This window comes from Pseudonaja textilis, chromosome 2, assembly GCF_049901715.1.
Source record: "Pseudonaja textilis isolate UNSWEBS1 chromosome 2, rPseTex1.2, whole genome shotgun sequence".
NCBI lineage: Eukaryota > Metazoa > Chordata > Lepidosauria > Squamata > Elapidae > Pseudonaja > Pseudonaja textilis.
In genome coordinates this window covers 179,458,160-179,474,330 of record NC_141991.1, presented here as the reverse complement: position 1 = coordinate 179,474,330, position 16,171 = coordinate 179,458,160, and the positions used below count along the sequence as shown (strand labels likewise).

General features: G+C 39.4%; 1 protein-coding gene across 1 annotated transcript in view; it reads left to right on the top strand.

The window, feature by feature from the left end:
* The window catches only part of TEK (TEK receptor tyrosine kinase), a 54,404-nt gene that overhangs the window by 13,549 nt on the left and 24,684 nt on the right, over positions 1-16,171 (top strand). The window contains exons 3-10 of the mRNA XM_026713438.2: positions 1,193-1,303; positions 4,620-4,769; positions 7,124-7,255; positions 8,118-8,258; positions 9,494-9,625; positions 13,722-13,876; positions 14,425-14,578; positions 15,092-15,247. Of these exons, the coding sequence (XP_026569223.1) occupies positions 1,193-1,303; positions 4,620-4,769; positions 7,124-7,255; positions 8,118-8,258; positions 9,494-9,625; positions 13,722-13,876; positions 14,425-14,578; positions 15,092-15,247 (1,131 nt within the window). The remainder of the gene's footprint in view (positions 1-1,192; positions 1,304-4,619; positions 4,770-7,123; positions 7,256-8,117; positions 8,259-9,493; positions 9,626-13,721; positions 13,877-14,424; positions 14,579-15,091; positions 15,248-16,171) is intronic.

Genomic DNA, 16,171 nt, shown 5'->3' with positions numbered 1-16,171 from the left:
GATTATTGTAAAATCTCCAGTCCAAGGTGCTATTTGCCGGTTCTCCGAACTACTCAAAATTTCCGCTACTGGTTCTCCAGAACTGGTCAGAACCTGCTGAACCCCATCTCTGGTTTGTAACCTCAGAACCCCTTGTCAGAATGGCCCCAGTGCTCATAGAGGATATCTTGATTGAGGTTTAGATAAAATGGGCAAATAATTAATCCAGTCAAGTAGCATCCCAATAAATATTTATCAAGTTATTTTTGAAAATGGAATGGTGCAAGCTTCAAGGCAATGGTCTATGTTTGGAAAAACCAAATCCAGGGAAATTCCATAAACCCCTCATCAAACTTTGGTTCCCGGTTTAAGATGTCAAGCAATCTCCTCCTTGCTACAAAGCCTGGTTATTGTTCTTTCCTGAATGAGGAATCCAAGCCATTTGTAAACAAATGAATTACTCAAATATAGGCCACAGACTAAAAATACATTGGAATGGAGCCCATGGAAGAATGTGGATTCCTCTGCCTTCTAACAATGCAGTGAAGCGAAGAGCTGGTGAATAAATTAAACTAGTGATACAACAGGAATAAGGCTCCCAAATGGGAGGGAGACCCAAAAAAGCCAAGAGAAGAGAAGAGAAGAGAAGAGAAGAGAAGAGAAGAGAAGAGAAGAGAAGAGAAGAGAAGAGAAGAGAAGATCCTCTTTGGAAATAAGTATCCATATGTGTTTATGTGCATATATGCATATCTACGTTAAGCATTTATTTAACATTTACCCACATACATAAGTTACCCACACAGAATCAATCAAAAAGATTTACACATACTTTGCTAGAGAGAAGTTCCGTAAGAATGGGCTCCATCATGAGTCCGAAAGCTTGGAAGACTAAACCTCTGGTCCCAGTGACTGGCCCAGATTGGATCCTGCAACATTATCGTGGATCAGATATATCCACCTTCATTTGGGGAAAAGATTTATAGCTAAAATTTGCAAGGTTGGCTTGTAGAAATCCTTTGTCCCATTTGGGGATCATTTTCAAACAGAACATTACTACATCCTTTTTCCTGAATGAACCATCCTGAATATATTCAGGTATTGAGTTATACAGTTTTTTCCCACGTTACAGTATGTCATTATTTGAATTTCCATGCTGGAGGATTTACTAAGAAAGAACAGATCCATAACCTATTTTGTTTTATTTTTATTTTAGCTTCGTTCCTACCAGTTGCCTTAACCATTACAGCAAACAAGGGTGAAGTTGTCAACATTTCCTTCATCAGAAAGGTTTTTAACGAGGAAGATGCAGTAATCTACAAAAATGGTATTTGTGCTTTTTTCTTTGCTTTCTGGATAATACTGTGCAAGTAATACTCGACTTCTGATGGTCATTTAGTGACCATTTCCAGTTACGACAGACTCCCCCAAAACTATTTAAGACCTGGTTACAGCCATTGCAGTGTTCCTGATGTTATTCACCCTTACGACCAAACGCAGGGATGTTCCATTTCCCCATACACACAATTATTTCCCCACACAGGACTTTGGCCTAATCCCAATACAGCCATTCAGTAACCTAAAGCTGGACAGCAGAAGCACAGGAAGCTGTTAAGAGCTTGTAGGGTAAGGCCTTATTCCCATCCAGCCACCCAGGGACTTGAAAAAACCCAGCCTGCTCCTCAGCCAGCTCCAGAACACCCAAACTTACCTTTCTATTTTTTGCAGAGGTGCCCAGCCGATGTGGTGCAATGAGATACCATGCAGTGTGATGCAATGCAATGCCATGCTATGCCATGCAAGTCTCAGCTTTCTTACAGAGGCCACCGCATGACAACCTCATTCTATTGTTAAAAGTCTGTAAAGATTCTCAGTCATCCAGCTCATGGTTGTCCCTAAGGTGCTTTTTCAGGGAACAACTGGATTTTCTGGTTTTTTTCTTTGAGGACGCAGATAAACTTTCAAGTGGCCTCGACAACTCCCTGAAAGAATGCAAATGACCAGCTGTCTGCAAGGGATATAAATCCTTCCATTCCCCACCATCCAGTCAGAGCTGAAGAAGCTTCTTGGATGAGAAGGGAAACGTCTTCAAGAAAAAAACAAGGAAGTCCAGTTGCCTCCTGAAAAAAGCACCTTTGGGACATTTATGCTATTGTGCAAGCCGGTACAGGTAGTCCTCAGCTTACAATGACCATTGAACCCCAAATGTCTGTTGTTGAGTGAGACATTTGTTAAGTGAGTTTTGCCCCATTTTACAACCTTTCTCGCCAACTGTTTGTTAAATGGCTCACTAACTTGATAAGTTAGTAACCTGGTGGTTAAGTGAATCAGGCTCCCTCATTGACTTTGCTTGTGAGAAAGTCCAAAAAAACAGGGGGGGGATTGCAGGACCTTGGGACACAGCAACGGTCATAAATATGAACCAGTTGCCAAGCATCTGAATTTTGATCACATGACCCTGGGGATGCTGCAAAGGTTGTAACTGTGAAAAATGGTCATAAGTCACATTTCTCAGTGCTGTCAGAACTTTGAATGGTCACTAAACGAACTGTTGTAACTGTTGTAACTACCTATATTATTGTTAAGAACCTGTAGGAGTCTCCATTTGTGGATGGAGTTTGAAGAGCCTCCTTAAAAAAAAAAAAAAATGGAGCCCCCTAGAGGCTCACGAAGAACAGTGCTTGTTGAGGAACAAATTGTGGCTGTCTTGAGGCAATCTCGCTAGAAAAACTGAGCCTCACAATGCAGTGGCTCCTGCTGTCTGGGTTTCAGCTCCTTCGGGTGGCTGAGTGGCCTGGTTAGAAGCAGGGCAAGTTTTCCGGAGTCCTAAATGGAGTGATGGAGGACACAGAATGCCTTCAGAGGCCAGAGACAGTTGGGCCTGTGTCTGGGCCCGCACTAGACCTCCCAAACAGCAGTTCTGTGGGCATGGCTTGGTGAGTGTGGAAGGGGAAGTTTACTGCAAGATCCCATTCCCTCCCCGCCCCACTAGCCTGCTTTCCAGCTCCATTCTCCAGTGCAGGGCAACAAAACAAGACCCAGCCAATCAGCTGGGACTCGGGAGGGAGAGAATAGATGGGGGCGGGGCCAGTCAGAGGTGGTATTTGCCGGTTCTCCGAACTACTCAAAATTTCCGCTACTGGTTCTCCAGGACTGGTCAGAACCTGCTGAATACCACCTCTGCCCCCAAGGTTTCCCTCACCCCTGAGGCACACCTTCTTCTGCTTAACAACCTATGGTTTTGTTTAATGACCGCATCAGGGAGAACAGAGGGTGAGAGTCATTAAGCAAGGCTGTGTCAATTAGCGGCTGTCAGTGCTTGCAAACATAAGGGGCAGGCTCCATTACAATGGTAAGTCAAGAACGATCCTGTATCTAACCAGTTAGAAGCGTGCAATGTTTATTCTGTGCTTTGGGAAAACTTATCACCATTATTACATACAGATGGGGATGCAGTGGGGTGAAATAAGTCCTTATGATGAAGACAGGCCTCTTCAGAGAGAGTACATACCTCACAAATTCATTAGTCTTATTGTGAACATATTGTGGGAAGGGAGAGGCAGTCACTTAACTGTACACCTTTGCCAAATATCTATCTAAAACAGGGTTACTTAATTTGGGAGAATTTGGGAGACCATAGATAGAGTTCAGAGAGTCTATAAAACCAGATGGGGAGAAAATACAACTTCTATATTCACTAATCTCTAGTGAAATTTAGGTTTTCATCCCATAATGTATGTAGGCAACAAAATAATCTATGGCCTCTGGATACCAAAACTATTAACTCCAACATATCTTATTATCTAAAATTATTATACTCTATTGTATTGTTATTTATTTAATGGCTAATAAAAAGCACATACATATTGTAATTTTTAATACATTGATAACTGTATTTGAGAATAATAGTTTGTTTTATAAGCTATGTATTTCATTTTATGCATTTAGATGCATTTTTCAGAAAAGAGGTTAATAAGCTTCACCAACATTCCAGGTTGAACCAAAACACTGATCTAAAACAAGCCAACATGTCCTTACATCCCATTCCAGCTACATCCTATCAAACAAGCAGCAATTGGGTCAAATTAATGTTGAATCTATGATTTATGGTAGTTGTATTTTATGATTTTGATTATCACTTGTTGCTTGTTTGCACACTGAGAGCTTATGCACTGGAGACAAATTCCTTGTGTGTGCCCAATCACACTTGGCCAATAAAGAATTGTAATTCTAAATTAAAATGTATAATCTTCATGGCAGAAGAATGATATGTTACTACCAATTAAAATGATTAAGATGACATCTGGAAAACTGAGACTGGATAACTGGGTACTGCCTCTCCCCACGTATGAGAAGAAAAAGGGTTTTATTTTGTACTTCAAAGTTTAACCGATCTGTTCATAACCCAAGGAGTGTTTTAATCTGAGCAATAACAACAATTAAATATAGCAGCTCCTCTATCTGCCTGTGAAAGGAAATAAGAAAAATCACAAATGTTCTATTTTATCCACGCTCATTGTTTCATCCATTCAAAATATTAGTAAAACTGCAGATGGCAAGGGATGAATGTATGCTATGGAAAATCGCATATTGTTCTCATTGGTTGATCCACATCTTCAATTAGATTTTTCTCTCCATTGCAGGTACTTTTATATATTCCGTCCTCAAGCGAGTCCCAGAACTGCTAACAATACCCTTGCCTTCAGTTCATCTTGATAATGCAGGTGTTTACTCAGCAAGATACATAGGAGGAAGCCATTTCACTTCAGCCTACACTCGACTGATTGTACGAAGTAAGAGTTGATCAATTCCTTAAACAGAAAGCTAAAACAGGAATCCTTTGGCCTTTACTCATAGGATGTTCTTTGAACACTGAGTCATGGGTAGAGATATTATCTGCCTCTGGGGATCTTCTGCTACAAGCAAGCTGAAACACTGCCAACTTTAAAAAAAAAACACCTTAAAAAGCATGCTTAAGCTGGTCAGTTTCATTTGGAAGAAAATACATCATAAGATGCAATTTAAAACACGCTCCTAATTTGGATCAGGGTGCCAGGCCACCTGACAGCTGCAAACTGGTTCTCCATATCTCACTCTTATCATTCTTTTGAGGTCTTGAGCAGGCTATTTCTTGCACATCTGGCTTTTTACAGCTTAGCTCTGAAGATGTTTATAGAAGAAAATTTCAGTGAAGCTCTGGTATAGATAAAGAAAGAGACATTGCAAGATTTTCCCCCCAAAACAAAAATGTCTAGTTTAAATCTGATCTCCAAAGTGTGAACCAGTTAATTTGCAGTTTTATTCATTTTCAGCTAAGGCTATTTCTACTCACCCACAGATTTTACTCACCAAACCCTCAGAAGTATTTTCAGGCTACCCAACATCCTCATTTTTGCCATTCTCAAAAGGTCCAATATAGATAATTTTTAATTTATTACCATAATTGAGCCCAGAATTACGACTGTAAGTCATACTGGTCATTAAGTGGATCCATCCCATGACAGACCTAATTTTATGACATGTTTTGCAGGAGTTCTTAGGCAAATCGGCAGTTGTTAAGCAAATCCATTGTCTGTAATAGGTATGTTTTGCTGGAAATGAGAAATAAACACTAGTTTCTGGCAAAAAGAGAGTCATTAGTTGCAGTCACATGACCGCAGGATGCTCCAATTGGCCATAAATGCAAGCAGGTTGCTGAGCATGTCAGGTGAGCATGGCCAAGAGAGGGACTGTTGGAATTTTGAAAACAGTTGGCGTCTGTCTGTTGTAACTTTAAATGCAATTAGTCGTAGATCAAGGATTACCTGTACTACCCTGCAAACCTAACAGTGTCCCTTCCAACTAATGGGGGGGGGGGTTCCTGCAAAAATTGTCATCTAATCAGTGCTTGACTTCTCATGTTTTCTTCGTTGCATTTGATTTTTGTGGGAAGAAAATAGCGTTGCACATCTGAAATGCAGCAAGTTGCTACCCAATGCCTTGTTTTTGGTGGAGAAGAAGGACAGCTAGGAAGCTGGAAGGCCAATCTTCCTGTCAGTGAGAAACAGCCAATCCTGCAGCTCCACTGTTGACACTCAAAGCTGTCTTCTTAGTTGGAATCCTGGAGTTTCCTTAAGCTGAATATTAGTAGGTGAAGCTTCGGAAGAACTTCTGAAAAGTGATATTTTGATGAGGGTAGTTTGTCCATCCAACATCAACATAAATCGGATGTGTGGACTTTGCTGCCAGCAAACTCAGCCTTAGTCTATTCGGTCAAACTTGATTACCCAAAAGAAACTTAATAAGTTTTATTGCACAATAAAGAGATACAGGAGTGAAGTGGGGCAGTAGGTTTCAGGCCACCCTTGCAGGTATGGTATTCTGGGTAATTCAGGTCTGGTACACACAGCAAATTTCTGGATGTAGCGGTTAAGAGGAAATTACAGAATTATGCAATCTAAGTTATGAAAATTGTGTTTTGAAGACCACACCCAGCAGTGTGACTGACTGGGCTAAATGAATTCATTGAGATAGCATACACTATGTTCTTCCAAATGTTTGCCATCCCCTGTATTTGGCTTCCTGTTTTTGTACTTTAATCTTGATTGTTGTTAGTCGTTCAGTTGCCAGCATGTCTTATGAGCTCGGTCCATTGGAAGGCATTTTGGGGACTGTAACAATCTTGTAGTGTTTTATCATTTTGCTCCCAGGGATGAATGATCAAGGCTGACATGTGACTATCAGCAGCCCATTGTCAAAAATCCTGTCAAGATAGACTCCTTGGAGTCCAACTCTAGTCCTGGTGATTCCGTGGCTACGTTCTTTTAGTTTTATTGGCCATCATATTTTATTGGCCCTCTGTGAGGAATACAGTTCGACTGTTGCTCATCTGTACTTTTCCTGTAGTCTCTTCTGGAGGGAGGGAAAAGAAAAGGAGAGGAAACAGGAAAAGAGGGAGCAAAAACTCTTTCAAAGAGAGAGAAAACCATTCTTTCTCGAGAGATTTCTTCTAAGATGACACAAATAAGAAAGGCTGTTCATTCCCCTATGCCGTACTCCCCTTGACTCTGAGAGATGCTCCAGTGAAGTTTTACAAACCCAACCCTATTCTATCTGAGATCCTTTTCACTGTTTATCTTACCAACTCTTCTTATGTTTTTATGCAAAGGGTGTGAAGCTCAGAAATGGGGACCTGACTGTTCTTTTCCTTGTCGAGACTGCAAGAATAATGGCATCTGTCATGAAGATACTGGAGAATGCATTTGCCCACCTGGCTTTATGGGAAAAACATGTGAGAAAGGTAAAAGAAAAGAAACAACAAAAGATCATGTGTCGATGAGCAATTTCCCCTAAAACAGGGGATCAATGTATCAGATATATTAAACACATTTGAGATTTTGTGATTTAGAAGCTATCAAAGAAAAAGTATTTATAAAAATACTGGTGGTGAAGAGCAAAAAATAATTCCCTCTCCCTTCACAGTAGAATTTAGGACAGCTCAATCCTATATAAAGGTTTCCTTGCTTTTAAGGAGGAGTTATACTGAATTTCTTTCCTTCTTTCTTTTCCTTCCTTCCTTCCTTCCTTCCTTCCTTCCTTCCTTCCTTCCTTCCTTCCTTCCTTCCTTCCTTCTTTTCTCTCTCAATCTCTCAATCTATCCACCATCATATCATTTATCAACTGCCCAAGTCTGGGCAGTTATGTCCAAGTACATAAATAAAGTTTGGTTTCCCAGCAATTGGAGACATAAAAGTTTAATGTATGATCTAAGCAGGGATGTCTAGTGATTGTACTTTATTTACTATGGCCGTTAACTTCCAAAGTAAAGTAAAAAAATGAGCTCCCAGCTAGAAGTTACTTGTCTGTGTGTCAGACAGAAAAAAAGAGCTTTGTTGAGTGAATATGTAAAACCTGGGCAAAAAAAATCAACCAATTCAGGCTGAGATTCTGTCCTTCTTTCCTGAGCTTTGAGTCCATCAGGTGATTGTTATCAGCAGGCTTTCTTTCTGGAGGATTCTGTTTTTGTTAGACCTGCTATTTTTACATGTTGAAAATAAAATTTCCTTATCACAATTTCCAGGCATTCAAGAAATATTATTTCACCTCACTTTAAATATGTTCGTAACTTTGTCCTTTTTTTTTTTTTACAACAAAATAAAAAGCTTGTGGAGAAAACACATTTGGGAAGGCATGCCAAGAAAAATGCAAAGAAAAATCAGGATGCAAATCTTTGGTGTTCTGCTTGCCTGATCCATATGGATGTTCGTGTGCCTCTGGATGGAAGGGACTCCTGTGTGATGAAGGTAAAAATGAAATATAAAAATTAACTGTGTAGGACAATATATGTGTTTGTGGAGGGAGCAAGGGATAAATCAGCTTTGCTAAGAATATATTTTAATTCTAGAAAAATAAGTACAGTGGGTAGGTTATTTTTATTTCAGTCAATGGATTAAACTCATATAATCTAGTCAGCCTCTTGCTTGAATGTTGCACAAGTGCCTTAAGGAAGCCAATACATATTTTTCAGCCGATATACGCATGAAAGAAATGATATACAGATCATCCTCATTTAATGACTGCAACTGGGACTGGTAAATTGGTTGTTAAGTGAAGTGGTTGCTAACTGAAATTGTCAACTCATATAATATTTCTATGGTCTTTTTAGAGAGAAAGGGAGGGGGGAGCAGTGTGGCAGCTTGCAAACTGAAAGTGCATTCCATAAATAGTTTTCAAAGATACTAACTAGGTGATTGAAGTTTCTGCTGCACAAAATTCTAACTGGAGAGTATGATTGGTGACTCTTGGCTATGGATGTGTCCCACTGGAGAATATGAATTATGATACACCCAGGGGATAGAGGAAAACCAGGGTCAAGGGTGACAATGAATTATGTCTCAGAGTCAGCTACACCCAGGCAGTGCTGGACATTTTAACTCCCAATAAATCCTTTTGAAGTTCTGGAAATTTGGCTTGAGACTCATGATTTAAATGGGGGTAACTCCCAGAATCCTGACAATGATCTTTCTTCAGTTTTCCTTTGCTATACAGATTTGTAAAGGTTGAAAATGTGACGGTTGATCACAAAGTTATTTTTTCATTGTTGTTGTAACCCGGGGTGTCAAACTTGTGTCATCGTGTCGTTGTCACGTGACATATCGTGACTTTTTTATCCTTTGCTAAATCGGGCGTGGCTAGCACGTGACACATCTGGGCCCGCAGGCTGCAAGTTTGACACACCTGTTGTAACCGGAAACAGTCATTTAAACAAGGGCTAGATACATATGGGAAGAGTGCAACATTTAGCAAGCTGTAAAATTCAGTTTTTCTGAAAAATATATGAACTCCAAGGGCAAAACACACCCTTTGGAATATACTCTGCTGGGGTTTAGACTTCAGCAACTCCCTACCAATGTGAGAGAGTCTGATGTCAGTCAAATATTGCATGATCGGAAAGCTTGGTGATCTGTGGAATAATGATATTCAGGCAGTTTGCTACGCGTGCAACCTAAGAGCTCACTGGTACTGTTCATTTTGGCAGGTTGCGAGCCTGACTTTTATGGGCCAGATTGTAAATTGAAGTGTAACCACTGCAGCCATCGAGGATCATGTGACAGCTTTAAGGGCTGCATCTGCCAGTTTGGGTGGCATGGTCTGCAATGTGAAAAAGAAGGTAAAGCAAAGGTAACCCTGTAATACCACACCCGTTTTCATGTTTTGCGTAATTTGGGCACCAAAGATGGGTGCCCTCTTTGCCAAGGGAATCCAGCCATCGCTTGCATTCGAAGACAAATCAACATGACAGAGAACTACATTAAACAATTTATGGAGGATTCATGAATCCAGCAGTTCCAGGGATTTTTTTTTTTTAAATAAAGCAAGCAATTCCTCCTCTCAAAAACAGTGTTTATATCCTCATTTTTTCTGAAAGAGAAAATACAGTCTTCCCACCAACGTACACATCCCAGGAAGCAGGACATTGTTAGCATTGCTCTACATGATGCTGCATATTGCTTTCCAATTCACACTCATAGCTCCTGTTATTAATTTTTTTAAAATCCGCAAGAATATATTCTGTAACATTCCGATAGAAAAGTATTACAGTACAGGGTACAGCTACCTTAGTAACTAGAAGCTGTTGGATTTTAAATTGAGCAGTAAGAATGTTTTGTAACTATGATAATTTTCATAAAAATGACAAGTGCCTTGATACATTCAACAGATATATAGTACTTTCTTTAAAATTTTGGAGCAAAATATTCAAGAAAGTTTTAAAATAATATTAACACCAGCCCTTTGAGCTATGCTTGATACATAAAGCCACTTAGACCTGTCCATGTTGTTTTAGAATAGGTGTGTTCAGCTTCTGTCTTGAAGGCTGCATGCAACACCGGGCAACTAAAAATGCAGCCTCACAGGATTATAAACGTTTAACATTATTATGTGGTTTATATGCATTAACTGTGTTATAAATTTTATATGTGGCCCAAGACGATTCCTCTTCACTCAATGAGGTCCAATCTAGCCAAAATGTTGGACACCCGTATTTTAAAGCACTGGTCCTCAACCTGCAACAGGGCCGCGGAAACAGCCGGTGAGCACATGCACTGCATGCGCATTCTCATTTGTGTGAGCAGTGGGTGAGCACACTCTGTTTAAGGGAGTGGCAGACTCACATGCACACCGCTCATGCAAATGGAGCTGCATGTGCATGCTTGCCAGCCAGTCACATAGAGCCAACCCTGAATTGTGGTGGTCTCTCATGAAAAGAAGACACTACGCAAAGTTGTCTTGGGATGAGAGCTCAGAGCAAACTCCGAAACCCTCTTTTATTAGAAGCAATCTTTGTTAACGTAGCAATTTTGTTAACGTCCTATCACAAACGCATTACATCACACAACATGCACTGATCATTCGCATAAAGCATACAAGGCTGCAGAGTTTAAGTTTGCTACAGTTCTGGTTAAGAAATGGCAACAATTTGTCCTTGCTCCTTACTCCGTGTTCCAGCCAACCACCAGAAGGCTCCGTTGTCCTAGCACGTACACAAAGAACGAAGAATCATAGTTCCCACACCTTCTCCCTTCCTTCTACCTGGAAATCCACTGGTCCAAAAAGTTGGACTGTTTTAAAGGGAATAATTATTTTAGATATTTTTTAAAATCCTGACTTTAAATTTATATATATATAAATAGCTTAAGACAGCAAATATACCTATTACTCCTTCCTCCCCGCTATTTTCCCCACAACAATAATCATGTGAGGTGAGTTGGGCTGAGAAAGAGTGACTGGCCCAAAGTCATCAGCAGACTTTCATGCCTAAGAAAAGGACTAAAACACTGTTTCCTGGCTTCTAGCATGGTGCTTCTTCCACAAAGCGTTTGCAACTTCCCAATCTAATCTACAATCCTGGGATTTCCTGAATTAGTGAACCAAGAACTGTTTAAATCCAAGCCTGCTAAGCTTCTTCAAAATCAGACAAAATTGGCTATGCACTATCATAATTTGCTGCAACGAAAGCAAAATAAGAGCCTAAATCCATTTATGTATCATTTTTCAAGTTCAGGCCGTAGAGATTAAACCAACATTTGGGCCAACTGTTGCAATATATGATATACACCAATGTTCATGGGTATGCATATACATGAATGGAGGTTATGAATTTTGTCATTCAATTAAATTTAACTTGGTTCTTAAATTGGGAATGCCATTGTTTCATTATCACTTTCAAAAGCTCAATGATAGGTTAAATGAAACATCGAAACCCCCAGTTTAAGAACCAGGATAAATTTAACATGTAGGATTATCACTGACAAGTAGATTGGCAGGAGGCCAGTCTGACTCTGACTGGAAGTAATTATGCTTTTCCTATTTACATTTTTTTAAGATGATGATTGCAGCCGTTCAATAATTGTATAACTGCCATCTCACTAAATCTGATCATTAGTTAAATTAAAAAGAGAAAGGAAAGAGAAATGATTAAACCTGTGCACATCTTTCACTGTCTGTTTCTTATATGACTGCCAAACAACTATGTGAATCCCATAATTATTTCTTCCATTTGCTTTTGGGATTTTTAGCTATGACAATGAACATATCATATGACAGCTTTCCCAGAATTTAAAGTATACTGATCACAAAGATTTTATCTGGAGTGTAGGTAATTCTCGATTTACAACCATTCATAAATCGTCACAACATCCCCTTGGTCATATGATCAAAATTCCGGTGCTTGCCCACCAGTAGGTATTCTCAACAGTTGCATTGCCCTGGAGTCATGTGATCATTCTATGTTACCTTCCCTGCTGACTTCCAACAAGCAAAGCCAATGGGGGAAGGCAGATTTCCTTAACAACTATATGCATACATACATATAAATGCATAGATACATGCTTATATATATATATATATATATATATATATATATATATATATATATATTTCTTAAGTTTTCGCGGGTACTTACATGTATGGCATTCGGCTTTGTTTGGGTATTTTCCCACGTCATAGTAGTTGTGCTTTTAAAGTTGTAGCGACGTTTCAGCAGAATCTCATCTGCCATCATCAGGCTTCTGTATAGTGTTCATCTAGGTTAAGGTAAACATTACACTAATCTTCAAATCCCTCTGTTAATCATCTGTTATTTAGCACGTAAAAAGTCCACAAACGGTTTCCAGTCTCTTATCAAACTGTCTAGTCAGTGGTAAGATTCAAATAATGTAACAAACTGGTTTGGTCAGGGTCAGATTGGTCGTTGTGGGAGGCGTGACCCATCTCTGTCCTCCAGCTCCGCCGCAAATGTGGGATGAGCCTCCCACGATGGCCAACCTGACCCTGGGAGAACTGGTTGTTAAATTATACCCGCCCCTGCTATTAAAGTGGATCCCAGGTGCTGTGCTGCAATGGAGAAATGGGAAACAGAGCAGTTGGCATGAGGGAAGGAGGAGGAGCAGGGAGAAGAAACAGGGAAAGTGGCCTTCTTCCTTCGCGCCAGCCACTTCATTTCCCATTTTTCCATTGCAGTGCAATGCCTAGGATCCATTTTGATAGCGGGAGTGACGGTGCAAACCGGCTGAATTCCACCACGGTGTCTAGTCCATTATTCTCTATTCAAGGCAATTAATTTCACCATCTCTGCTAATTCAGTCAATTTCAAAATCCATTCTTCAAGGGTTGGAATCTCTTTTTCTTTCCAATGTCTGGCAAGCACAATTCTCACAGCCATCACCATGATCACAATTGTGGTTATAAGTTGAGTATCTTTATCTTCATCTTTACCATATGCTAAATATGAAGAAAGCTCCAACTTTCAAACTCTTAAAGGTCAAACAGATAGACATCTGTTGATGTGACTCTGATCAGAAGCTACAAGTCAGCAAATCATACTGCTATATACACATACACTCTCTTTCTCTCATATAGGTATATTCCTTTCCCCCCAACCTTATTCTTCTTTGTGCCCTGTGTGCTCTGTGATTTACTTCATGATGTTCCTGTTTGCCTGACTATCTTGTTTGCTGTATATATAGATGTAAAATATCTCTGTTTACCTAAAACTACAAGTTCCTGTCAGCGTCTCTGACTCCCTATGGACACCTGCTGTGCAATTCCCTGTGTGGTGGTTAAGATGCTGGTCTAGGAAGAGCAAGACTCATCTTCAAGTTTGGTTGAAGATGTGTATCTAGTGGAGCTGCTGACTAATTAAAGTGTTCATTGATTTAATCTGGGTTAATTAAATGATAAACAAATATGGTTCATTACATATGTAGGTACAGCGGATGAATCTCCCAAGATAGAAGCCTCGCTTGATGAAATTGAACTCAATGCTGGCTCAGAGTTCAGGTCGACCTGCACAATTACCGGCAAACCACCCCCTACAAAGGAAGACATTAAATTAATTAAAAAAGACGGAGCCATCCATCTAGTAAGTTCCTCATCATCTTATGCTTTTGTAGGAAGGATAAGTTAATGGAGATAGTTGTACGGTACTTATTCACTGAATCTGTTTTGCCTCATTTTTTATTCCTTCCCATTTGTACTTGCTGTAAGCCTTAAGTTTCAAGAACCCATCTTCTGGGCTGGGGTTATATACTAAAGCAAATAATAAAGCAGTTAAAATCTCAGCAATAAAAGAGGAAGCATGATGGTACTATGAAGGCCAACACTTTTAGCATTGTTTCATCAAATATTCAGGATCCATTTTAGATATTAAAACATTCTCAGTTAATATTACAGTGACCTTTTTAACCTGAAACATCAAATCAGTGTATAATTTTCATTTCATTCATCTTCCTCTCTCCCTCCCTCCCATAAAAGATCGATGTCAATATTTCATCAATAGTGAAATTTTACCTGAACGTTGATTTCTCTGCTTTGTTAAAAAAAAAGGAAAGCAAAAAACACTGTTAAAAACAGACTATTTTTTTTAAATTGTGGTAGATATCTAACTTATTTATTTATTTGGTTGCCTAGCCTGTCACATTGACCAAAAAAAGCAACATGTCAGAAGCTTTAGAAGCTGCATTTCTTATTAAAAGTGTTCAGCCTACTGATTCTGGAACATGGGTCTATGTTGCCGAGACAAGAGTTGGCATGGCCGAAAAAACTTTTCAAGTTGCAGTTAAAGGTAAATGAGAAATTTCTGCCATTATTTCTCATCCAGATTCCAGTGTCATCATAGCAGCCTCAGTGCATTTTGATTCAAGTGAGTTCAGTAACTGTCAGGTAATATCAGTAGCTTGATGCCCTGGGCTGTTGTGGTTCGAATTTAGTTTGCAGATCCCCTCCACAAAGACAAGGCAATAAGCTAGATATGTCATTCAATTGTCTTTAACAATCAATCCCTCAGTCCAGTGGTGGGATTCATTTTTTTTTTACTACTGGTTCTGTGGGCGTGACTTAGTGGGTGTGGCAGGGGAAGGATACTGTAAAATCTCCAGTCAGAGGTGGGATTTGCCGGTTCTCCAAACCACTTAAAATTTCCGCTACCGATTCTCCAGAACTGGTCAGAACCTACTGACTACCGCCTCTGCCTCAGCTTTAATTCTACAGACAGACAAAACTCATTTCTATTGGTTTTCTTTTTTCATTCAAAAAAGACGTTTCTAATAGATGTGTTATTATTCACCTTTTTGACCAGTTCTTCCTGTGCCTCAGAATGTTCCAACATTGATAGAAAGAGGCCATAATTTTCTCATTATTGCAACAAATGCTGGATCATATTTGGGGGATGGACCAATTGTATCTACTCAGATTCTGTACCAACGTGCCAACTCTCAATGGATGTCAGAGCAAGGTAAGAGTCAAACAAATCACTCAAAATTGCTCTCCGAAAACATTCCACTTTCACAGCAAGTCATATCATATCTATGTCGCGCTTGTTCTCTGCTTCCAGGATTCTTGAAACTGTAACCCCATAAGCTGCCTAGAAGCCAGCATAAAAACTGGTAGAATGAATGAATGAATGAATGAATGAATGAATGAATGAATTGCTTTAGCAGTGACCTTTCAGCACTTCAACTATTACAGTTTTCAAGACAATTGGGGGGAAACTATGATGGCTATAGTGACATACAGCTGATATAGGTTCACAATTCAGGTAAACCCATAGAATTGGCCCTATTTAATTCCTAGATTGGTGAACTAAAAATAAATACAGCATTATCCATCAGAGTTACTTCTGGTATTTGTCAATATCATACTGATATTCATTTCCCAGGCTAGGGATAGGGAATTTCATTATACTATATTTATTTTAAGATTGATTACATGTTAAAAACACTTTAACACCTTAACAATGAAATGCATAGTAATTTTGTGCTCCAGATTAGTTATTTCTTCTTGAGTTCATTTGTCTAGCAACTCCTACTCACATCTGAGGCTGAAATACTCAATAGAGATTAGGCAATGTGTGTGTATATCCTATTTTTCATGGGACTCTCTAAAAGAGAGGATGGATGGTTTAATGAATGACCTAGCATTGCTTCTATATAGGATTTCAGATAGTACATACTATGCCACATATCGAAGCACTTTGATCTGGAAATAAAGGAACAAGCTGGATATTCTTGTATGGTTTCTATGCAGTAGGACAACATAGTTGCCCACAACTGACATGAGTGGTGGTGAACAACAAGCTCATTCATTCATCCTTCATTTTTCATCTATCCCTGTACTTTCAAGTAATTTTAAAACTTCTGGTTTTGATTTCAAAACAACC